Source organism: Stereum hirsutum (genome assembly GCF_000264905.1).
Source record: "Stereum hirsutum FP-91666 SS1 unplaced genomic scaffold STEHIscaffold_1, whole genome shotgun sequence".
NCBI classification, from domain to species: Eukaryota; Fungi; Basidiomycota; class Agaricomycetes; order Russulales; family Stereaceae; genus Stereum; species Stereum hirsutum.
The window spans coordinates 2,518,991-2,542,378 of NW_006763131.1; the positions used below are offsets into that span (position 1 = coordinate 2,518,991).

A 23,388-nucleotide genomic window follows, 5' to 3' on the forward strand; every position below is an offset into this window, starting at 1 on the left:
TACCTCACGAGAATGGCGTTCTTCGAAGATAGCAGCACCCGCGGCTATCTTCTCTCCTCGAGTCCTCGCTTTGCTTCGCTCTTCCCCTCCGTCAAGGCTAAACCATCTCTTGACACGTCCATGAGCTCACCTGGGCCGTCTTCTGCAGATATCCAAACTCATATCTACAACTCGTTTCTTGAGGGGAAGACTGCGGACGTAGCGCTTCACGTCCAGGGATCCTGGAACGCGATCTACAAGCTACATCGTGTCGTTCTAATCCAGGCGGTGCGCAAGGCTTATTGTTCAGACGTATCCGGGGCAGGAGAACTTACTGTCGCTTCGAATGGCCATAGGGGTTCTTCCGTAGCTTGTTTGATGGCGGGTTCGCTGAGTCCAAATCGAGAATGAGAGCTTCGCATGCTCATCCGGGGATTGTGGACATGATACTCGAAGATACGAACATCACAAGAGCAGGTACGAGATTCATCTCATCTATCCAACGCCTAGTTGACAGATCCTCGTCTTGGTAGCATTCGAGTGAGCACATCCGTTCAGTCGTGTGATACTAGTATCCATACTCAACTCGGTTCTGCCATCTAGGCTATGCATTGCGCGACTCTATGGCGGAGGGCCTGAGCTATATGTGGATACAACAACAATCCCTACGCCCGCCAAACCCTTGACGCCCTCGTTCCCCGTCCCCGGTCCACGTCCCACTGTTCCTCCCGGCCAACAGCTCGCCACACCTCGTTTCCTCCTATCCTTACTCGCCGCATCCATCTACCTCTCTATTCCCTCTATCACTCGCCAGTGTGTGACTCTCATCCTGAGCTCTGTAGGACCCTATACCGTTGTGTCGTACCTCTCGTTTGCCGTAGGGGATGGGATCGGACCATTGACGGAAGGGGACACAGACAGTGCAGCAGGTCTCGAACGTGTTGCAGAGTCGGTGAAGGTGGACCCGGAACGGTACCTTTCTCTTCGTCGAGCGCACGCCAGACAGCAGAAAGGCGAAGATGGACAGAGTATCTCTCTGGCCTCTGAAGCAGCGTCCGTGCGTGAAGGGGAGAATACCGGTGATCAGTTGTCTACCTTTGACCTCGAGTCGAGAAAGGAGGACCCGTCGATCTACGAAGACTCTTCGGGATCATCTATCCGCGGCTTCGAAATCTTGAACCACAACCAGCTATACCTTCACTATGGCACCGTTTCTGACAAGATCGGAGAGGCCGCTGCCTGTTGGCTAGCTCGCTGGGGTGTAGATATGCTTCACTACGAGGTCCAGGCGAAGGATGCGACTAAATCTGGCCCTGGATCGATGGGTCCCTCATCAGAGAACAGTGGAACAGCACGGCGTTCGACTGTCTCCACCACTCGGCCTACCGGCGGTTTCTTGACTTTCCAGCCCATGCCCTCCAGCGTTCCCGTCATATGGCGTCGAGGTGGAATTGCTCCTCGATGGATACGTGCTCTCCTGTCATCTGACTCAATGTTCGTGAAGGATGAAAAGGAGAGATATGATGCGGCAAAGATGGTGGTCGAGTTGCGGCGGAGCGAAGGGATAGACGTGGAGGAGGAGATCGAGTTCACGAAGTTATTTACAGAAGGAATCTACTATCAGAACATGGTCGGTCCTTTTTCTTGCCTTCTGTCTGGCAATGTGGTTTCCTGATGGATTACTCTGTACAGTCGCTGGAAGACCTCGTTTCTATATTCGAGGATGTATCACCAACCACTGGCCAAAGCTATATTCCACTGGGGGTCATCCAATCTGCTCACTGGAACCAAGCACTCTTGCACCACAAGATCACCGGTCGTTCCTTCTCTTCGGCTTCCCCGCCATCGTCGCCTAATCCTGGCGGATCTCGCGACAAGGAGCTCGGCGTGTCGATACCCACCACAGAGATTGTCGAGAAACTGCTAGGGGCGAACCATGACGCGGAAAAGGACCGCGCTTATTGGCCAGTGCCTGCAGACGCGTCCTATCGAATCGGAGATGGTTCTGCAATTGATGGCGCCACGATGGATGAGCTTTTCGAGCGTCCCTCCGCGGCCAACGGCAAGGGAGCGGGTCATGCCACGACATCTGAGTCCACATTCTTTGGACTCAAGACGAACCGGACTCTTGCACCGATGTGCTCGCAGGTACCGAAAGTGACCAGGTGGTCGCCATACCCTCCATGTCGTTTCGCCGTCGAGTTTTGGGATGTGGAAGCTTTGCGAGAGAAGAGCCGCTTACATTCTCATACCATCTGGTACGCCGGGAGTCTCTTCAACGTATACGTCCAACTCGTCCGCAAGAAAGGACTTCAACTAGGAGTGTATCTCCACCGACAATCCAGCATCGATCCTATACCCCCTGCATCAGCTCCATTTGGATTGCACCGCGCTGAACGGACTCATACTCGGAACATGTCTACGCCCACTGTGCCCACCTCAGTCTCCACGCCCAACGTGCAGCAGACCGCACACTCTCCACTCACGCAAACACGCTCTACGACGCCCACCTCCTCGACAACGGCAGGCTCTACTGTACCCAATACCCTTCCCGCTTGTGCGCCACCTATTGCACCACCACAGCCTTATCGAGATCCCCGCCCTGCCGTCTCCGCATATTTCACGATATCATGCGCGAGTGCAACGGGATCGTCTCTCACGTTATTCACGAGCGCACCAGACGTTTTCTCGGTCAGTCAGAGTTGGGGATGGAAGAGCAGCTCTTTGAGGACGGAGGAGTATCTGGAGGTGACGGGGAAGGATGGAGTGCCGGCGAGCACGATGCCGAGTGAGAAGGAGTGCAGCTTGAGAGTGACCGTTGTGTTGGGCATTGTTTGATTTTTCTTTTCTTTTCTTTTCTGTCCGTCGACTTCTAGGATCAATTTACCACTTATGCTTCATTTGCATTCTTTTAGGGATTTTCGGGAATCTGCATTTTTATATTTCTTGCCAGGACACCCATGTATACACGACCCTCCCTGCTCCATCTATGCACATGTACAGTACACATACTATAATTCTCATCGTTATGCTCTTCCATTATTGACGTTTACTATTAGGATATCCTTTTGTCGTGTTTTGAGAAAGTGGTTGAATGATATGCTTCCGACAGAAATCGATATGGATGAGCCCATGGATCAAGCTTTCAAGCCTTCGTCGGTTCCTTCCTTCCTTATTACAGCTCCGTCTTTGGATTTCAAGCTCCCTGGCGCTTATTTGAACCAACGAAATTCCCATCATCGATAAACGCCAAACCCATTTAAGCACTCAACCGTCTTAGAACCTGACATTCACCACACAACATGTCAAAATCGAAGCTGTCGCCGCCGCCACAATATCCCGACATCATCCTAGCCCTCGACTTGATCGACACCACACCACCGCGTTTCCACTGGTTCTTCTACGTCGCAAACCCTGCCGATGGTCGGGAGAATTCAATCGGAACGAAACTACACGCCATCGGCGACCCGTCGACTGCTACGGGCTGGTCGTACGATAGGATCTCTCTCGACTTGTTGAACTCGACAGCCGTCGCATCTGCTGCTATCGTTGGAAAGTTGAGGTCGAACACTACCATCGACGATCTAAACAAACTTTTGAGTCCTATTCCGATGGTGGTTCCGGAGGTTGATAGGGGCCGCGAGCCCCGATTCACGTGTCGGGTGTGGTGTCGCGAAGCGCTTCGACGGCTGAACGACGCGAAGATCGTAATTTGCGAAGATGTCGATTCTATGGAGGAAGAGATGTGGGAGTATGGTCGGGCTGCGGCAAAAGAAATTGAGGACGATGTTTTTGAAGCCGCGAAACTTTGGAAAGCCAGAAATTCCAGATAATGCCCGTGAGTAATTTCAAGACCGTCTATACAACTAGCAAAGAGATTGACGGTGTTTTTGAATAGGATCACTCGTACACGACGTTATTCACTCTTCGAGTGTAATGGAAGAAGATATCCGACTTCATGCTCAGAAGATCTCAGTGTAGCCACATACAAAGATTCATACTCACACGCTGATCATGAATACACCATCAGTATAGTGCAGGAACGATCCTTCACCCTGCTTGAAACGACTAGTAATATAACCTGAAGACATAATCATTAGATTTGCAGCCGCAAACTGGGGAGGACGATGGACTGGACTGACCCAAACGACCAATCGCGCCTCGCAAACCGACCACCAGCGTTGTTGGCAGCCGCAGCGTTATTGTTGTTGGCGGCGGCGGCACCAGCACCAGCATTGTTGTTCGCGGCAGCGGCGCCATTGGCGTTGTTGTTGTTGGGGGCAGCAGCAGCACCGGCACCAGCATTGTTGTTCGTAGCGGCAGCAGCGCCATTGCCGTTATTGTTGTTGTTCGCAGCGGCGGCACCAGCACCGGCGTTGTTGTTGGCGGCGGCAGCGTTACCAGCACCGGCATTGTTGTTCGCAGCGGCGGCGCCATTACCGTTATTGTTGTTGTTGGCGGCGGCGGCAGCAGCGCCGTTTCCGTTATTCCCGGCGGCAGCAGCGTTCGCACCATTGGCGTTGTTGTTGGCGTTGGCATTAGCGTTACCGCCGTTAGGACGAGCACGGTTCTGGCGAGCCCAGATCGAGTCGTAGTACTCGCGAGCGTGGGGACTATCGCTCTCGTCGTCCCGGGTTTGTTGGTTCTCGACCTGTTCCGAATTCAACAGATGAGCATGAGTCTAGGGAAACACTATAAGTAAGACGATAGCTAGGCAACTCACCGTAGTAGGCGTATTAACATGGCTTGCCGCCCTTTCAGCGAGGATCTCTGCAGCGAAGTCTCGAATAATCTAGAGACAAACGGGATGGATGTGAGATGCCGTCCATTTAATTAGGTGTGAGAGCGATATACATACGGTGGCCTTGTCTCCCGATCGAGAGATCTACCATACGCTGGGTTAGCTCCTTGGATCTGGCATCTACACTGACATAGGTTGCAAAACTCACTAAGCGATGATCGGGTGCATTGGGTGCTACAGGCAACGCAGCGACGTTCAGAGCAAGAGCCACGACGACGGCAAGCGTTGAAGCATAAGGAAAGATCATGACGAAAGCGAGACGAGCGTGAGGATGATATCACTTTTCTGGGTCTGAGGCTGCGGCACAAGGAGCGATAGAGCGGATGGAAGAAAGAGCAGAAGAGCGAAAGTAAATGAAGGCAAGGAGACCAGACCAGTGGGATAAGGAAGGTAAAGGGTGAAGTCGATACCAGACCGACGTTGAAGGTTGAACAAATTGAGGGCGAAGACCTACCGTTCTCTCATCGTCCTCACCGAGTCTTATATAGTCTGGGGAGCGTGCTGCGATTGGTCAAGAGCATACACATCATCGCATTGAAACGATTACCCAACGGTCGATAGCTTCGCTGGAAGTTAGATACATCCCACAGAGCAACGGAAAGCGGTGGCAAGCGATGCTCTGAGAAGCTGCGTATGTTGACGATGGCGAGTGATGGAATAGAACATGAAGACAGGGGTCACACCGCGAGCTGAGGGCAACTTAAAAGAAGAGCGTATCCCAAGTTACCTTGGACGCTGCGGCCGAAATAGTTCACGTGGCACCAGATTTGGAGCGAGGTTCTCCGACTGTGATTGCGCGGTTCCGAGGACGAGAAGTTGGTTACGGAGAGGTTATGACCGAATATAATAAAACATCTGTGAAAACAGATGAATCGGCGGGAAGTAGGTCAGCATGGAGGGTTGTTGACATATGGGTGTCCGCTCACCGTGACTTTATATTTAGTCTCCGGGAGATAATATACACTCGACAATTCGACAACTAAAAAGACAGACACACAATGGTCTTAAATCCTATACACTGCAAACCTTCGCCTATTCCACCCCAGGCTCCTTATACCTCCTCAATGCCCTCTCCCGCACCGCCTTATGGTCAACGATAGGCCTCGGATAACCTGTCCTCTCGCAGATCTTCGCCGTAGGGTTATGTATCTCCGGGCCCCTGACGTCCTTCAGCTCTTCTACAAAGGCTCTGATATAGTCGCCCGTAGGATCGGCCTTCTCAGACTGAAGGTATGGGTTCATGATGCGGAAGTATGGCTGCGGATCTGTACCGGTGCTGGCGCTCCACTGCCACCCACCGTTGTTGTTTGCGAGGTCGCCGTCGACGAATTGCTGCATAAAGTACTGGAATGGGAGAAGTGTTAGAACAGGACTATGCTAAATAGCGGATGGTAAAGCTCACGCGTTCACCAAGACGCCAGTCAATCATAAGATCCTTGCACAGGAACATGGCTGAAATCATTCGAGATCTGTTATGCATCCAGCCTGAGCCAATATGAGGGCCGTGATCGTACGCAAGAACAGGAACTTGGCGACTTACCCATCGTATTCGCCTGTCGCATAGCCGCATCGACGATAGGAACGCCCGTCCGGCCGTCCTTCCACGCTTGAAGCTTCACCTCATCCGTCTCCCACTTCACTGCCGCATACTTCTCCTGAAACGGTCTCCCCATAGAGACACGCGGAAACGCAGCCATAACGTGCGTATAGAAATCGCGCCATGCGATCTCCATGACCCACACGCCCAACGACGTATTCCGGTTCGCTTCGACGGTCTTCGACCCCATAGCATTCATGGTAGCCCGGATGAGTTCCCTCGCAGATATTACCCCGGCGGAGAGGTATGGACTCAGGCGGCTCGTGTGATCACGGTCTGCTTTGTCTCTGTTGTCCTTGTAAACAAGACCCCGACTGCGCTTGTCAGACCATTCTGCACCCGGTTCAAGTGGGTCAGAGTTCCCGACGTGAGTGTTTCTCGACTTCGTGTGTAAGAATTGGTCTAGAATCTGAAGAACCCGGTAAGTGCTGCCAATTATATAAAGATTTGAATCCTCTCACCTGGCGGGCGGCGGCCTGGGAAGCAGGCCAAGTTTTGGCCATAACCTCACGATCCACACATTCAAAGTTAGGTATGAAGTCTGGGACGGGCGTGTCGAATAGTGGGCCAAAAGTGGGATGTTTGCGGAGGGATTCAGAGTTCGCACTTGGCCTTGGACTTTCTGCCAAATAGACATCGCGATGGGCGTTGAGTTCAGAGACCCACTGACGCTGCCAGGGCGAATATACCTGACAAACCCGGTGTGGGTGAGCATCAATGTCTAGTTCATACAGATAGAGGGTAAGATCTCACAGTGTAAGGTTTGCCTTGCTTGGTGAAAAGCTTTCCAGGAGGAACGACCAGTTTGTCGTGGATAAAAACAGGAACGATGCCCTGTTCCTTCGCAAGTTGGCAAATCTCGATATCGCGTCGGAGCTCATCTACTTCGTACTCTATGTTGGCGTAAAGCCGTCGGCAGTTCCAGTTTTTGATGAGAGAAATGACTTCGCCGGGAAGCGACCGGCGGCGATTACAGACGACTATGTGCAATGGCACAAAGAGCTCCTCTACGAGAGATGCCTGGAAGTACTGAGTGAGTAAAGCCCTCGAACCAGAAGACAAATACTAACCTGAAGACACCGCAGGTTTCGCAGTGTGAAATCGATCCTGCGGGGACTTCTGTCATGCGCGGCGTAATCCTGGGGGCTGATGGTGAATAAAACCAAGAGGGGCACATCTTCTTTTTTTGCTTGCTCGGAGGCTTGATGCAATGCTCTATTGTCGGATACTAAAAGAATGAACAAATATAATTACCTATGAGTTCGAGTTATGGACGAGATGCAATAAAAAGATTACTTCTCATATCCTCCATTCTCATCCAATAAACGACCGCATCTCCCTTCTGGGCCGGTTTGAAACCCTTATCCAACAAAGCAGTGAGTTTAGTCAATGGCGGGTCAGCGTCAACACGCGCTGCAGCTTCGGCCGTCGCGATCTTGTTCTGAACGACAGCTGCATCTGTACGAGGCTTCTTCGCTAGTACGGGAGAAGGGGAGCGAAGCGTGCTGGAGAATGCTCTCTTAGCCATAGTGATGGTGAGTGCACGAGATGAAGGGAGCATCACTCACGATGATTCCGCGGGGGTGCTCGCGGCGGCGCGAAGTTGACAGTTGGCGTCAGAGACAAGACACAACCTCGATCCTCCCGCCAGATCGAGCTCAATGTAACTAGCACGTGATCGCGTTGTGCCACGCCCGACGCCGAACGGTCAATCTCATCCAACGTTTTGAGTCAGTTTTGAGGCCTTGAATATCTTGGAGCATTGCGCTCGCGTTGATGGAGTGGTCTATTCTCAGGCCGGCACGATACTCCAATGACAGACAGTCTCGCATACTTCACGACTGTGAACACAGACGATGACACCCAGATCCCAAAGGCCCAACGCAATGATACATGTCCTCAAAGGACCGTCCTCCGCTTCCTCTTTGCATTAATCCACCACCACCGAACCGTGCAACCATACGCACACAATACCAGGAAACATCCAACTACAACGGCACCAAACACGTAGTAAGGATAGCCAGGCAACACGTTTCCGTCTGCATCAAGATGCAGATTCGTGGGGATATGAATATTAGTGGAGAATAGACCTTCAAAAATCGCTCGCTGGTGAGTACACCGACATAAAAAAGGATATATGGGATGGTGGTGTACCTATGATAATTTGCGCAGGCATCACTGCGATACTGACGACGGTCAGCACCATGATGGCCTTGTCCGTGCCCGATCGTCCTCGCGAGGCGGTAACGCGCAGGTTCTGAAGGTAAGTTGGATGTGATTGACTGAGCATTCGCTCGTAATGGGCGAGGGACTGCTGTAATGTGATAATGTGATCTGAGAGATCGGGTTGGGTTAATACTTGTGTAGTAGAATCGGCAGTAGCTCTCAACGCCTACCTTGGACATCACCCATGTAAATGACGAGATCATCATCTTCGCGCCCAGTCAAAGTCTGTCCGAAATCTCCCAACCTCTTCTGTAGACGGGCTACAACCTCGGACTTCGCCACTAGGACTCGAGAGAGGGTCGTCACGAGCCGCCGTGTACGCGCCATACGACGAAGTGCTACCGTGGTCGGGCTAACTGCCAGATCAGGAGCAGGGATTGTTCCTGGGAAAAACTTCGATAACATCCGATGAACAGTTCGCTTCCACCGCCGATACGATAAGGCAAAGGTAGGACGAGGAACAGAGAAGCGCGTCTTGGTGGTCTTTACCGACATGACCTCCTTGACAGAGAGACCTTTCTCGTCGCTAGTGAGGGTACTGAGCACGGAATGCGCCTTCTCCAGCTGCTTGACTGGTAGCTTGCGAGGTTTACGGATGGGTTGCGGAGCTACAGAATCGGTGCTGTCGTTAGAGTCGGAAAACACCGTGTTCTCGGCCGTGATGATCTCCTCTTCTATTTCACCGACGTAGGGAAAGAAGGCATCCACGATAGAATCGAGTATTCCATGAGCGATCCAAGCTAATGAATCACATCAGACGGAGAGCGACTGTAGATGGTGGATATGAGCCTACCTGAGGACATATTGATACTCTTTTCCATGACACGAATCTTACTACGCACCCTCTCGGTATGTTCTAATATACAGAGATCAGTGAACGAACATGACAAAAAATATACGGTATGCGAACCGGATATGTCAGAAAAATGGAACTAAATAGGCAATGAAGTTCAGATGAAGTTCACTCCGGAGGCTGAGCCAATCACTCACAGAGCAAATACCATCCGGAAAGACAACTAGATAAACATAAACCTCCGCCACATGGCCTTCATCCTCCGCGAGGTAGGCATCGGTGGTCGGGTCGCGAGTAGGCTGTGGTATACCCTGCGACTCGATGGCACGGAAAACGATGAAATAATAGCCAAGCTTCGGAAAGAGCTCCAGTTTCTCTCTAGGCTCCTGTTGGAGTATATCCTCTAGAGTCAACGGGTGCATATGCAATAACTAAACATATCTTCAGCAGGTCATTCTACCCTAAACTAGATAATCATGACGTACCTTCCCCATGGCACGCATATCCTCCCAAGTCGGACTTGCGACATCCAACCACCATGCCTGCTGATTCGATACATCAGGAGTCCCAGTGCCCACGCCTGGGGTGGGTGGATCCGGGGAGGCAGCAGCGCCTACTCTCTGTTTGCCTTTCCTGACCTTTTGAAGGGTCGGAAGCTCTGTGGCAGACTCCGGTCGACTCGAGGGCCCAGCATCCGGAAGCATGTAATCCAGATGAGGAAGTATCGGTATCGGGCCTTCGAGGGGTGTCTGCCTGGAAGGACGGGGTCGGTTTCGTGGCCTACGAGCTTTAGAAGACCTCTTCAGAGCGGCATCCAACTTCGAAAGGACTGATGGCAATGACGTCGTGCGTGTGGTACGCTGCTCTTCGGTGGTCGGAGGTGACTTAGAAGAAGGGTGGTAGGAGGAGGATAGCGCAGGGGGGAGGTAGAGGGAGAACTCGCGTTCGACATAACGGCGTTCTTCACGAGCTCGAATTCTGGCTGCGACCTCTCGCTCCGAGTTAGCACGGTTCAAGTCTGCGAGACTGGGGTTTCGCTTGCGACGTCGGTTGACGGATTTATTGGTCGTGCGGAAGGATGACTTGGAAGAAGAAGCGTCCGAGTCCGAATCCAATGACGAGGTTGACCAGTTAGCGCGGGCCCAACGAGTGATAGCCCGTTCGACGACAGCTGCCAGAGCACCCAAGGGACCACCGACCGTAGAAGCACTTGACGACGAGCTGGAAGACGACGACGATGACACGGAGTCAGAGCGACCAGGTCGTGGTGTAGATGGCGCCCGTCCTCGATAGATGTCACCATCGTCCTCACCATCTGGTTCGTTGTCCACTATTGTCCGTAGCTCGATACGTTCGTGGTCCGGCTGGTCGACGAAAGAAACTGACGGTTCTGTCATGGTGGGCGGGACGAGAGGAGACATCGGCTCATGAAGGTGGGTCGTCGTGCTCGCGCCAGAGCCGTACTAGCTGGAGAATATTCACCGTGCCATGGGCGTTGATTGACGGTTGGGGTGAGACAGTTCGCGGACAGCACTCGGATTTTTTGGGCCACTTTCGCACGTTCAAAGCGCAAAGCACACGTGGGCCACACTTGTGAGATCACCAATGAAATCGGACTGATATGCAACTGATCATGAAGACATTGAAGCAAGAGTATTGCATCCAGATACCAGAGTATAAATGATAGGAAACGGAAGCGACCAAACCTAACTCTTCCGACGCTTGTTTGCTCGTTCTCTGTCGCCCCAACCTCCATCCCGCTTGGCAGATTCCCGATGTCTTTCTCCGGCGCCAGTACTAGTCCTGCTGAACGCCTCTCCTCGAGCATACGGCCGCGACTTTGTCTCCTTCTGCGCTGCCTTCTTCTGCCTCTTCTCTATCACCTTCCGCACTGCCCCTCGTCCTCCCTGTTCGGCAAGAGCCTCGTATCGTGCCTTCAACATCAGCTCTTTCTTCGCACCTAAAATAACCGCAGAGCTTAGTACACCATACAGTCGAAAGCCTGTGCAGAGGATTGAACATACCGTCTTTCAGCCAGTACTGTCCTTTGCCCTCCTTCTGTTTTGCCTTCTCCTGCTGCATCGCCCGGTTCATTGCCTCCTGTTCGACTTTCTCCCTCCTATCCTTATTCACCGAACTCTCAGCGCGCTTCACGGCCAACTCAAGTCTCTGCACCTCTCGCTCCCGCTCTTCACGAAGATCGCGCGGGGATGATCCTACAAGTTTTCGTGCCCGCTTGAGGTTGTCGCGTAGGGTTTTGAGCTCCGTCTCGTGCATGTCCGCGATAAAACCGTATTGATTCCTGAATTTCTGTGCATCGAACTCGCCTGCTAAAGGCAAGAAACGAGGATCGCGCGGCTCCTGAATATTCGGAGAGTTGAAGTGAAGAGAAGTGAAGAGATGAAAGCGAATTCAGTCAACGCTTCACTCAAAGAGAGGGCCTTCCTTAAAAACGCACCATTTTAGGGACCTCAACTACCGTTCTCCGTCGAGATACCGGTCGTTTCGACGTTACCTCCGTAGGTCTGTACAATACTCAGTATGAACACTTAGACTAGATAATGAGAAACGTACGCATGCTTGCTCGACCGCTTCGTGATATCTTTTTTCGACTTCGGTTTCTCCTCCTTCGCCTTGCCTTTCTCCTCCCGACTCCAGCGTGAAGTAGGCTCTTCAGGTTCAGACCCTGACCCATCGGAACCTTCGTCCCCATCGTCATCACCCTCAGAGTCGCTGTAGGCTTTTGTCTGAGCTAATACACGCTGCGCTTTTTGTAGTGCGCCGAATGGCAGAGAAGAGAGATCTGAGAAAGACAGCGGCTCGGTCAGGTATGAACGAGTAAGTCAAGCAAGTAGAAACGTACTCGTCTGGAGCGATTTCTACGCTCATAGATACCAATGTGAGTATATAATATGAGGCCGAAAGGACACTTGAGAACACGCACAACATCGTCTACACCCTCGCCACCTTCATCGTCCTCACTTTCTTCAGCTTCGGAACTCTCTGCGGCTTCCGCTTCCAGATCGTCTTCGTCCACCCACTGCACGACTCGCGGAGCATCTACATCGGCATTGTTGTCGCTTTCACTTCCAGAAGAATCCGAGTGGGGTGAGGATTCCTTGGTGCGAGGCATGGTGAACAGAGGGCTAGTTGTGGAGGAAAGCAAAGCGCCACAGTACTTTTCACGGGTGATTCTCGCTGATTACGTAAGTTTCAAATTCACAAGGACATGGTTTATTGGTCACCACTTGTTCGACAGCATCAAAATCCACAAGTATATGGTACGTATAAGAAGATACAGTAGATAGATAATAAATCGTGAGCATAACAGTCATGCAGCATCCCATAGTCATCAGTGTCATTACGAATCAAAACTCATCCTCCCCTTCCCCTTCCCTTCCACCTCCAAAGAACCGGCGACACCTGTCCTCAGGCTCACTCCCTCACTCCCACCCGCTGCGCCCATAACCACATACCTCCCCTTCCCATCCAATTCCACATCCAACGAAACCCCCAACGAAGGCATCCCCTCCCTCCACCTCGGCGTCACCCCAAACCACGCCCCGAACTTAGCCAACCACCTCCTCCGCGACCTGTTTTTGCTCTTCTTACCACTACCTACTCGCATCGGATCGTCGAAGATGCCTTCCCATCGGAAGACTGGTCTCGGACGGATGGAGCTATCGTCGTGGTCTGTACCTCCGCCTGTGCCGAGTGTGGAGGGCATTGCTTGAGTTTCGAGGTCTATGTCTTCCATGTCGAGCTCGGAACCGTTATAGCCGAGATGGAAGATATTGGCCTAGGGTGGTTAGACAACAAATGAGCGCGAATAATCACGGGACGTGAAGCTGAATGCATTACCTGGTGAGAGTCGTGGAACACGATATCATTCAGTCGGACATATACCTTGTTCAAGAACCCGTTATGGATGAAGTCTCCCCACTTCGGCGTGGCATGGAACATGCCCCGTTGCGCCAAAAACGATTCCAGCGCAGGTCTCGGAAGTGGCGTGTAAGCTATAGACGACGGGTAGTGTGGATCGAAATCCGTGTTGTGGACCTTCAGAGCAGAGATCGTGCTTTGGTTTCGTCTCCAGAAATCATCCTGTGTATAACTGTAAGAAACACGAAAGCCACACGAAGTTGAATATTCTTACCCAGAAGATATACCACCATGTCGCCACCTCCGATCTTGTCACAGCCGTCAAACGCTCAAACGTCGTATCCAATGCAACCGCGCTCTCCGCCATGAGCCTCCTCACACGAGGGTCCCTCTCCTCTCGAATGACGCTCTTCGTGATATCCAAAGGTCGGGGTGGATTATAGACGTGGGTGAGGAAACGATACGTCAAGGCATCGTACTTCGTCTGCGCCTCCTGCAGAAGAGTCGCTCGATAATCATGGAGTAGGGATTCCACGCCGGGTAAAAGCGTAGATATCGACCTATGATTCAATGCTAGAAACTGGGCCAAATGAGGCGTCAGGTCAAAATCCTCGTTGAGACCGATGGTCGTCCCGTCGCAACGAACGCTTTTGGAATACTTGATCGAGATGGCGAAACCGCTGCCGAGTTGCTGGTTCTGCCATATCAAGTACCCTTTGCGTTTGAGACTGAGGACGCCAATCTGGAAGTCCTTAGATGTCTGAGCTTTGAACCTCATGCCGCCACAGCACCAGAAACCTCGCGAGCCTGAGGTCTGAAAGATCAATAGGCTCGTCAACAAGACGGGAGTGTATGACAGGGTACATGCGACGTACCTCGATGTGCCGGTAAGGCCAGTAGACTGAGTGTCCATCCAAAGAACGCAAAGCCATCCGAATCTCACGTCTTCGGCTGATATCGGCGCTCGAGTTCTGTTGGACATATTGTTGAAGTTCAGCCACCTCTTGCAGAGCCACAAGTGGACCGTCGTCGTAGCGAATAACCTGAAGTAGCGACCGTGAGTGCGGCGATTGCGATGTGAATGTCATCACATACCAAAGTTGGAGGGAATGGAATCCACCAAGCATTCCCAAAGAAACAGGTACAACCGGGTATCGACGGTTTCGCAGGATTTTTCCAGTAAGAATCCGGTCCGACGAAACGAGTTTGTATCTCGTGGGCTAAGTGGTGGAACCATGCATAGTCCGGATCAGTCACTAGAGAGATGGCTTTGCTGTACGTCGGAGATCCAACGTCGCGGAGGATCTGCCAAACGCAGACAACTGAGCATTAGAACGAGACTAGGCAAAGGTCGGCCTTACTTTGAGATTTTCGACATGTCTTTCCCCGGGTGAGCCAGCGAAGTCAAGCAAATACGGAGGATATTCGACATCTCTGGCTTGAGAATAGTGCATGGGCTGCTTGGCTGGAATCTTGCACTCCGGACTGGTAAGGAACAATGTTGTGATGGACTCTTGCCATATCCGCCTGCGAGCATGGGGAGAGGAGTTGGAGATATCGATGCTGAAGAAATGAACATGTCAGCATGGCGCCATCGAAAGGGGAAGATCTCCACTAACCGAGGGGAGAATATGTCAATGCCTTCGGGAGAAATCAGCGTTACAATATGTAGATATGAAGGAGATGATTTACTGAAGTCGATCCGCCGAGTTAGCCCTAGCATAGAGGTCAGAAAGTCTTCGAGAAGAGCTTTCAATGAACTTACTCTTCACCGCTCGCTGGGTGATTCCCCAATTGATGACCGTAAAATCTAGTAAAACGGGGTTAGTCCTATTCGAGACGGTGCTTCACGAAAGGCTTACATATGATTAGGGTATAGGTAGCGCCATAGATTCTGCATATAGAAAAAGAAAACATTCAGAGATCCAGGGACCTGTTCGCTCGAGACAAAGTGCACCTACACGTAAAGTACAGGTCCACCAATAATAGTCTTGCCGGGTATATTGAGCACGACCGCGAGGGAGATAGCAGAAGTTAATACATAATTGAGTCTTGAGCACCATTCGCTCGCATTGTTGACAGGCTCCAGGAAGGGCGCAAACCAACACTGAGCAATGAAGAATCCGAACATGACCACGATGAGCAATATTTGACGGATTACAGCAATTGTGGTCGAGGGAAGAGTGCGAAATAGGCAGTTCGATGGATTGAGTACCGAGACGATGAGAAGAGCGCTGAGCTTGGTCACGAGGTATATTGATTCGTAGGTACCCCAGCCATTCCGGAAGCCTTACGGAGGACAATCAGAAAGGAATGTGAAGAAGGGACTCGATTAGACTTACTACGATATAGGAAGCTGAGTGGGTTCCGATCTCTGTCCAACATGCGATTATATTCAAGTTCGAGCTCGCTCGAACTCCGTCGCTTGCCTAATTCCGTGTAAGGGTCGATAATCGGAACAGCTTGGCGAATAGCAGAGCGCAAGGCGATGGGATAGAAAACACCCAACTATAGAACGGATGCGAATTGTGAGCACTGATTCCCAAAAATGTAACGGTTCCGTACCCCAAAGAAAACCGCTATGGAAGCGATGACGACCAGAGGTGCATAGTTGAATTCATTGACCTTCATAGTCGACGTCCAGCAGAAATCTAGAGGGTCGCGGTACTCGTCCGACGGTCCCAGAGGGGCAACAATCGGCGGATTTGTAGTGGCATTGGTGTATGGGTTTGGAACGACCCATAGATCGTCGGACCAAACCATCATGTGAACAGCGAGAGTGCTCAACGGGAGGTATATCACCGTCAACAGAGAACTAACGATGAGTATGGCCCATCCGCTGCTTCTCTTATCTTGCATGAACCCTTCGTAATTTCGGTAATGAGAACAAGGAGCAGTCCACCGAATAAAGAGGAACATCAAGAGGCTCGCGATGACTGTCAAAACGAGAAGGTAGATCGTGGAGTTAGGCAGATTGGTCGTGAAATTGAGGGCAAGAATATTCGGTCTAGTAATAGGATTTAGAGGGGCACATGAAGTCAAAGAGTTCCAAATGCTTACATGGTCCCCTTGAAGAGAGCCTCCCACTGGCTGACTGCATCCTCGCCATCGCCAGGAGCTGTTGACTAGACTCAGAATGCACACACCAGCGAAACATTGAGATTACCCACTTATGGTATTCACGATCAGAGCGAAGACCTGTATGGTACTGAACAGGCCTTGCAGACTATACAAGTTCGCAAGTGCACTCGAACCCTAAATTCTCGTTAGCACTCTGAATAAGTCAATCCTAGGATACTAGTGAACATACAGTAATGCCTAGAACGATACTCGTTATTATACCCGTGATCGGGTTCCGGTTCTCCCAAGCAGAGTATATCCTAGAACTGGTCTCCAAATCCTGCAAACTCCTTCCTGTAGCAGCCAAACGGTCCATAGGTTCAAACATCGCCACATTCTTCCCCTTGCCTGCCGCCTCGGACGCAAACGAGGGCGGGCGTACAGTTGAAAGATACTTGTCCAGTCGGGGAAGAGATAATGGTGGCGCAGGACGAGAAAAGACGCGTGAAACTGGTATTGGTGTATGGTCAGGGAGCTGGGTTTGAGGGACAACGGTGGCAGAAGATGCATAAGACTCCTCCGTGGTAAATTGCGGGTTGAATTCATCGGCCACAGGGGACATATTCGAGAGTAGATGATACTCCTCGCTCTTACGAATAGATTCCTCATCCTTGGAAGAGAGCCATTTCTTGACGCGAGCCCCGCCAGAGCCTTCACGAAAGTGCAGCTTTCCACCCGGGTTGAGCTCGTCCGTCACGTCCGCGGTCGTGTCTATCGCGGTCGAATGTGCTCGAAAAGGTGTAGATTCGCTCGCCAGCAACGTCGTCGCATCATCGTCCGTGTATTGAGATTGGCGCGAAGGAGGATGCTGGAGGAAACGGGCTGGAGAGGGAGAAGGAGATGACTTGTCTCTGGAATTGTCCGTGGTGGTCGACGAGCCTTGGGGTTCATAGAGAGCGGCGAGTCGTTTGACGGCGCTGGTGGTCATGACATATACATTCTCGAGGGGTCAAGATTTCGTGAGTATGAGCGGGGCAAGCTCAGGCTGAAATGAGTGCGGAGCAAAGGAGCATCATGGGACTAAAATCAGAACCGCGCTAAGTCGAGTCTCTAGAGAAACGTGCGACGTCAGGCTCGCTTGATGGAAAGCGTGCTCCCGGCCTAAGGACGCTCAAATAGGCCAGCACGTATATCAATGCTCCTGATGGGGAGAAGAACAGATGGGGCCATATAACGAGTGAGTGTCAATTATCGAGATGTAGGGTATGCAGCTATGATACAAATCCACAAGGCAGGGGCAATAAGTAAGCAAAGCGTCCGAATCCGTAACGTCATAACATCGATATCCATCCAACGAAGGCGCATCGTAATCGTGCAAACACATCACTTCCCAAGAAGCTCCTTCAAAAGCTCACCAAAGCTCGACTCTTCGGTCACTTTCTTCACCCAATCCGTATCGACCGCCGAAACATGCCCTGACCGCCCCAACGTCGGTACCTCCGCCTCACTCTCACTCCGTGTCCTCTTAATCAATGCGTCCTTTGCCTTGCCCAAGATAGACTTCTTCCCCGTCCCTCCATTGAGACCAGCTGTTTTCGCAGTCTGGTTCCCTTGCTTATTGGGTTCACTGTGTCCATTTGCGTCGGGTTTGTACGGCCAGTTCATCTTCCATTGCTCCTCCAGAGGCATGAGCTTCTCCAGGAGTTCTGGGTACTGCTTTACCGCCAGCTGGACTCCTGGTGGAGGAGTATCTTGATGGAGGACCGATGGGTGGAATTTTTCGTTCGTCGTCGCGTCCGGGGCCGTAGGTAGCTTGCGCTGAATCGTGGTGGCCAGCGAGAATATACCTGTGGTTGGGCTAAAAAGACTTTAGGGATACATCGCTTCCAAACGAGATCGAGGCAGACTTACTCGTGTGGCTCTTGTGCACCCCAGGGAGCAGATGGCTTGCCAACAAGAGAATCCAGGTATTTGTGGTCCAAGGACAGTGCATCTTCGATATGGGACTACGGAAAGTTCTTCAGTAGGACCCTTCTAATACGGAAAAAGAAACCACTGACCGCCATCCAGGCCAAGGTCAAGTCAGAGAGGTCGTGCTCCTTGAAGCCTCCACCAATATCTGAATGGCTCCCTGTGAACCAGCACTAACATAGAATGCCTTTCAACACACAAAGGCCGACAAAGTACGAACATGAACTCTCACCTGTTTTAGCACTTGGTTCTTTCGTTTGCCTTCATCCGTCTGGTAGAACTTGTTACAGTTCTGAAGGGAGTAAGGGCCTGGCGAAGTAAAGGATAGAGCGGTGACGACACGTACAAAGTCAGCGCGAGTCTCATTCATAGCGAGCGCCTGATATGCCCTCTCGATGTAAGTGCCTAAGGTCGAGTCGGGGAATCCAAAGAGTGTCTTCATATTCTTCGAACGAGTAAGCTCCTCCGGAAGGCCCAAAGATCCCACTGTATCAAAGACACCAACGACCCTAAGAGGTAAAGCGCCCTTCAGTCAGTACGCTAGCCCGAAGATACGCGACAGAACACTCACTTGATAATGAAAGCATTATCATCGCAGTTGACTCTCTTCTTTCCATGAGAGTCATCCTGCGTCCAAGGCTTTAATGCAGCATCCAACTGCTCGATTTCTGATCCAAGGCAGTCTGGGATCAGCGAATGCACAGGAAAGAGATAGCGATGATCGAAGGCGCTCACTCTCGGGATCCTTCTCCTTGCCTCTCTTCTGCAAGTTCATGAAGATACTAGCGAAGTGGTCCATCTCGGTACGGTCAAGTACTCCGATATATCCCTATTTCGATAGCTCAGCGATAAAGATCTCGAATTGAAGTACACAGTACCTCGTATACTCACGATAACATATGCAATCATACGAGCCGTGTAGGCGCCCTAATGACCTATGGTATGAGCACGTATCTTATATATAGAATTGGTGTTCCTCACCCTCGAGAAACCGAACAAGAAGATCTAGAACATGTAATGTCATCAGAAAAGTCATGCGAAATCTTTCAGATCACAGAGACCGACCTCGTCCCCTTGTTCATAGTTGCTAAGAAAAGTGAGATCCTGGTGAGCCGAGACCGAACGAAGTTTATAGAATAGTAATACTCACTGCGCGATGAAGGCGTATGCTTCTTGCACCTTTTCTCCTGCACCGGAGGTGAGCAATCCCCGTGAAACCAGCCTCGACACCTAGTGACTCACCGAGAGTCGCGCCAACTGCACCTGTTGATGGCATAAAATATTGAGCACATACTCTACTTACCAGAAGCAAAGTAAGGGAGATGGCTTACCATCCAACAGTGCCAAATAGTGGTTGGGTTCACTTCCAACACCAGACTGGTAGAACACGATTTGAGGCATAGGTGGCGAGCTGTAGCACCATAATACAAACACAGTAAACATCTGCATAGACAGAACCCAAGGATGAAGCACTCACAAACGCATATCGACATGGTTGATGGATCTCGCCAGTCTCTGCGGCACGAAACGCCTCAGCCCCTAGGAATCACCGATCAAACATGAACTTCAGACGCACCAACACATTCGTGTACTTCCATCTCTGGCTAACGACCAAACCGTCCTGCCATGTCCTGTCGAGAACAAATGACACGCCCGTCAGTAAGACCGTACTGCACACTTCAACAACGCTCCAAGCACGCACCCGTCACAACACACGACAATCCTCTTCTTGATCCTCAAATGCGTTGGTTCGGGATCAGTCAACGAGCGATTTCCCTGCTTGGGGGAAGAGTGATTGCTAGACGTCCTGTCCCGGTCATGCTCGCTCGAGATTCTCTGTATGGCGGAGGGAGCAAGTGTTGGAGAGTGAGGACGACTGGCAGAATCCGCCCTAGGTACCGAGTTCGGTGCCAGAGACATAATGCACGATGATGTCGACGAGTTTCGGAGACAAGTACTAGTACGGTTCACGCGACGGAAGTAAAAGCCCGAGTCCGCTTGCAAGCTCAAGTTCAAGAGTTCGTCAAACGGTCACAGTTAGACGACGGAGAGTGTACTCGGAAAGCACTGGTTCACGAAGAAAGCGGGGAGTTTTATATGTATTCTTGGTACTATGCTCCGTCCATCATGATGATGGTGTGATGAAACCCGAACACAGGATGATTCCTCGCTCTCACCAGCCATGGTCATGAACCAGTCAGGATTCGGATTGATGTGTGGCGAGCAGTCCTTGGGCGCTTGGCTGCACAAAGCCAGATCCATACGTAGTACCTCGGATCATTCGAAAAAGGGGATCCTAAGCTTGTCTGTTTCTCCTTCTGCTCATGTCCATACTACTCTAAAGACCATCCATTTTTGCGTGCTGAGTCTCCCCTTCCCCTGGACCGTATTGTGGCGTCAACACAATCCGAGAACACCAGAGCGCAGGACGGCGGCCTTATTGTGTTCATTCTTAGACATAGCTTTCGCCACACTGATCAGCTTGAGACTAGTTTGGAGTGTGAAGGTCGGGGGCTATGGGCGTCCGCGTAGCACCTTCTTGGTGTTCTCTTGGATCCGATTTCCCTACACATAGACATCTGACTCTGTTCGCAAGCGCTCTTGTAGCGGGATCCACCATAAAGCGATGAATAGCCAAGAAACGTTGCTCCGTCCTAAATGTCTCTAGAGAGATACAACTGTCGACGGAACGCTCACAAGCAACAGCAGCGCCCGAGAAAGTAAGCTAATCTATACGGAACGAACGAATGTCCAATGTCTGATAATCGTTCACGGCGTGTATACCACAGACCTGCCCGGGTGATCCAATGAGTCGCCAATATATGGCCGCTGCCAAGTGATAAACAAGAAAAGGGCTATGTCCCCAACCGCATTTCAGCGCCAGAGAACTCGTCCAGCGCTCTTCTGAAGTCGATCTCCTCCAAGACGGAACAACGGTCTCGGTGGCTGCGGTGGCGTCCTCTCGAAATACCCGGCCAGCGCCAATGTGGGGTAGAAGAGGGGGAGTGGTGTTGGCTGTGGCTATCGGGGAGGGGCGATGTCAGAGTCAGAGTTAGAAGAGCTATAGAGTATGGATGTAGAAAGAGGTAGACTTACTATATTTCGGAGAGCCTGACTTGCCATGGTGGAAAGCCATACAGCTCCAGTGGCGCATTTGCGTACTTTTCGGGTGTGATGTGGTGTACAATGATCAGATCCGGTGGGCTGAACCCGTTCTCGCCTGTCAAAGATGAATACAACGACTGAGCATCAGCTTTTCGTCTTCACACAACCGGGTGAGGGTACGTATGACTGACCTTCGAGTATATGATCGAGGTCGGTCACCGAAGGCGCCGTGGATGGGGTTTCCGGGGTTCGGGAGGTACGCAGGTGGTTCGCCACAGAAGCAATGGCCGGCTTGCCAGAGTCTCGCGAGACAAGGTTTACGGAAAAGGTTCTCTCATCCGATGAGGGGTCTGGACGTAGTCAATTGTCAACGACACCGGGGCAGGGTAGCGCACCGAGACTCTTACGGTTGCTGCGACGCCGTTTCCCCTTGTAACGCTTCCTCTTGTCTTGTGCCCCACCACCGGAATAAACGGTAACGACATTCAGTCGAGCATCCGGAGTATCATTCCAAGGGGCGGACGTCGATGAATCGGAGTCTTCGGAGAGTGGAGGTGTGAGAGGATATACAAGCTCTGGCCGTGAGGGTTCAAGAAGGCTCTCAGCCGGTCTTGGGGAGGACATACAGTCGCGCACGATATTGGGACAGGTGCTCAACAAGCCTATGCGTTCATAGCCAAGTGAGAAGACATGGTGATAAAGTTAGAATTAGAAGCAGACGCACCGTCACGGTCGTACACGGTCAACTGCTCAATGCCTGCCGCCTGCGCGCACCCAACTGCCGATCGTAAACATGCAACGAGCACTTGTTCTAGTTCTTCATGGCCGTCGAGGCTGGCATCATAAGCAAGAATAAGACCCAGGTGTTTTGGTGTCTTGCTCCGTTTCGCATTTAGCTCGAGTGGAATGCGCTCGTGCCTATTCGCCCGTACGGTTCGCAGCCAAATGAACAACGAATAAACAGAGTGGATAAGAGCCAAGACGAGGGATGCCAGCCAGGACATCGAGAGCGGCACAGAGAGGATGAGGGCGTTCAGGAATCCGAATGAGTGTGAAGTACAGGTAAATGACAGAGTAATGGCTCCAAAGTCTATGCAATCATGGAGACGTGTTGAATGGAGGAGTCGCGTACGTGGCGCGAGGTGGGGGTGGCGCAGCGCTGCGAGTCGCGTCCTTGGGAATCCATCATTCCTGCCCTTCCAAGTCCCCGGTGCACGCAGACCCTTCTTGGGAGCTTTGTATGCAGCATAATTATATAACGCAGGCGTAAGGCCGGTGAACGGCAGGTCCCGCTACTTATGAGCTTTCAGTATTCTCGGGATAGACTGTCATCGTTCTCAAATGTAATGTTGATGCACCGTCGGAACACGCTTTGATGTTTGGTCTCGGTACTTAGGCTTATGGATAGAAGCGAGGGTGCAAGCCTTCAGATCATAACAGACTCAGATTGCAGGGCACATTCATTGACATCATTACGTGCAGAACCAGCAGATTTCTTCCACAAGTGAAGTGGAGAAGGAGTTCATTCTGAGGATACAAACTTACTTCGCGAATGCTCAGGATGAAGACTATAGGTAGCAAATCATCATGACCACAACAGAAACAAATTTGTGTTGATCAGTCGGAGATGGCAACGGCCGCACCCATACACAGAGGGTCAGAAGGGGCAGCAAATATTATATTCGGGCAACGATGGCCATCCTCAGAGACAAAGGAATATACATGAGTATTACTATAATTGGCTGTGATAGTTGTACAAGGCCGTGTCCTAGACAGTGACGAAGCAGAGGATGAAACCTGATGAAACCCACATGGGCGGCAATAAAAGGTCCCACTTGGGTAGCAGAAGAGCCCACTTGGGCGGCAGGTGTTTGCTCAAGACCAAGTTGGTCGAGCGGAGGGAGGGACGGGGGTCAACGGTCATTTCCACTGGAGGTACTGCAAACTAAAAGCAGTGATAGAGTGGAGGGGGGG

At 51.5% G+C, this 23,388-nt stretch overlaps 9 protein-coding genes across 9 annotated transcripts; 2 read left to right on the forward strand and 7 right to left on the reverse strand.

The window, feature by feature from the left end:
• Positions 1-6: 6 nt before the first annotated feature.
• Positions 7-3,080, forward strand: STEHIDRAFT_71344 (uncharacterized protein). The gene is made up of 5 exons (XM_007298111.1): positions 7-267; positions 336-456; positions 513-519; positions 583-1,609; positions 1,672-3,080. Exons 1-5 carry the CDS (start codon positions 13-15, stop codon positions 2,815-2,817), a joined length of 2,556 nt encoding a protein of 851 aa, XP_007298173.1. The 5' UTR covers positions 7-12; the 3' UTR covers positions 2,818-3,080.
• A 201-nt stretch (positions 3,081-3,281) lies between these two features.
• Positions 3,282-4,057, forward strand: STEHIDRAFT_164781 (uncharacterized protein; the record flags this gene model as incomplete). Its single annotated transcript, XM_007298850.1, has 2 exons — positions 3,282-3,817; positions 3,878-4,057. One exon carries the CDS (start codon positions 3,282-3,284, stop codon positions 3,810-3,812), a length of 531 nt encoding a protein of 176 aa, XP_007298912.1. The 3' UTR covers positions 3,813-3,817; positions 3,878-4,057.
• An 18-nt stretch (positions 4,058-4,075) lies between these two features.
• On the reverse strand, positions 4,076-5,074 carry STEHIDRAFT_164782 (uncharacterized protein; the record flags this gene model as incomplete). The annotated part of the gene is made up of 4 exons (XM_007298851.1): positions 4,929-5,074; positions 4,838-4,864; positions 4,703-4,771; positions 4,076-4,630 (listed from the first exon to the last, which is right to left on the reverse strand). The coding sequence occupies exons 1-4, from the start codon at positions 5,025-5,027 to the stop codon at positions 4,076-4,078; spliced, it is 750 nt and encodes a 249-aa protein (XP_007298913.1). The 5' UTR covers positions 5,028-5,074.
• A 643-nt stretch (positions 5,075-5,717) lies between these two features.
• STEHIDRAFT_143862 (uncharacterized protein) lies at positions 5,718-7,905 on the reverse strand (the record flags this gene model as incomplete). The annotated part of the gene is made up of 8 exons (XM_007298852.1): positions 5,718-6,124; positions 6,183-6,265; positions 6,321-6,786; positions 6,839-7,066; positions 7,131-7,397; positions 7,448-7,605; positions 7,674-7,719; positions 7,786-7,905. The coding sequence occupies 8 exons, from the start codon at positions 7,903-7,905 to the stop codon at positions 5,813-5,815; spliced, it is 1,680 nt and encodes a 559-aa protein (XP_007298914.1). The 3' UTR covers positions 5,718-5,812.
• A 265-nt stretch (positions 7,906-8,170) lies between these two features.
• STEHIDRAFT_71348 (uncharacterized protein) lies at positions 8,171-10,884 on the reverse strand. Its single transcript, XM_007298112.1, has 7 exons — positions 9,882-10,884; positions 9,594-9,827; positions 9,514-9,535; positions 9,397-9,459; positions 8,774-9,343; positions 8,532-8,711; positions 8,171-8,467 (listed from the first exon to the last, which is right to left on the reverse strand). Exons 1-7 carry the CDS (start codon positions 10,815-10,817, stop codon positions 8,277-8,279), a joined length of 2,196 nt encoding a protein of 731 aa, XP_007298174.1. The 5' UTR covers positions 10,818-10,884; the 3' UTR covers positions 8,171-8,276.
• Positions 10,885-11,102: 218 nt separating this feature from the next.
• On the reverse strand, positions 11,103-12,533 carry STEHIDRAFT_89579 (DUF947-domain-containing protein; the record flags this gene model as incomplete). The annotated part of the gene is made up of 6 exons (XM_007298244.1): positions 12,341-12,533; positions 12,260-12,275; positions 11,971-12,199; positions 11,855-11,921; positions 11,421-11,757; positions 11,103-11,356 (listed from the first exon to the last, which is right to left on the reverse strand). The coding sequence occupies exons 1-6, from the start codon at positions 12,527-12,529 to the stop codon at positions 11,103-11,105; spliced, it is 1,092 nt and encodes a 363-aa protein (XP_007298306.1). The 5' UTR covers positions 12,530-12,533.
• A 224-nt stretch (positions 12,534-12,757) lies between these two features.
• Positions 12,758-16,726, reverse strand: STEHIDRAFT_46997 (uncharacterized protein; the record flags this gene model as incomplete). The annotated part of the gene is made up of 16 exons (XM_007297969.1): positions 12,758-13,195; positions 13,258-13,500; positions 13,553-14,092; positions 14,154-14,321; positions 14,374-14,583; positions 14,640-14,841; positions 14,898-14,919; positions 14,971-14,994; positions 15,044-15,088; positions 15,141-15,172; positions 15,240-15,567; positions 15,621-15,786; positions 15,844-16,285; positions 16,339-16,396; positions 16,449-16,533; positions 16,589-16,726. The coding sequence occupies 16 exons, from the start codon at positions 16,724-16,726 to the stop codon at positions 12,758-12,760; spliced, it is 3,141 nt and encodes a 1,046-aa protein (XP_007298031.1).
• Positions 16,727-17,721: 995 nt separating this feature from the next.
• Positions 17,722-20,229, reverse strand: STEHIDRAFT_47147 (uncharacterized protein; the record flags this gene model as incomplete). The annotated part of the gene is made up of 15 exons (XM_007297979.1): positions 17,722-18,196; positions 18,250-18,344; positions 18,369-18,482; positions 18,542-18,601; positions 18,656-18,818; positions 18,881-18,977; positions 19,045-19,138; positions 19,201-19,236; positions 19,291-19,314; positions 19,375-19,396; positions 19,460-19,496; positions 19,641-19,720; positions 19,787-19,824; positions 19,886-19,940; positions 20,012-20,229. 15 exons carry the CDS (start codon positions 20,227-20,229, stop codon positions 17,722-17,724), a joined length of 1,608 nt encoding a protein of 535 aa, XP_007298041.1.
• Positions 20,230-21,164: 935 nt separating this feature from the next.
• Positions 21,165-22,418, reverse strand: STEHIDRAFT_107012 (uncharacterized protein; the record flags this gene model as incomplete). Its single annotated transcript, XM_007298853.1, has 5 exons — positions 21,165-21,330; positions 21,406-21,529; positions 21,606-21,764; positions 21,810-22,076; positions 22,139-22,418. 5 exons carry the CDS (start codon positions 22,416-22,418, stop codon positions 21,165-21,167), a joined length of 996 nt encoding a protein of 331 aa, XP_007298915.1.
• Positions 22,419-23,388: the final 970 nt, after the last annotated feature.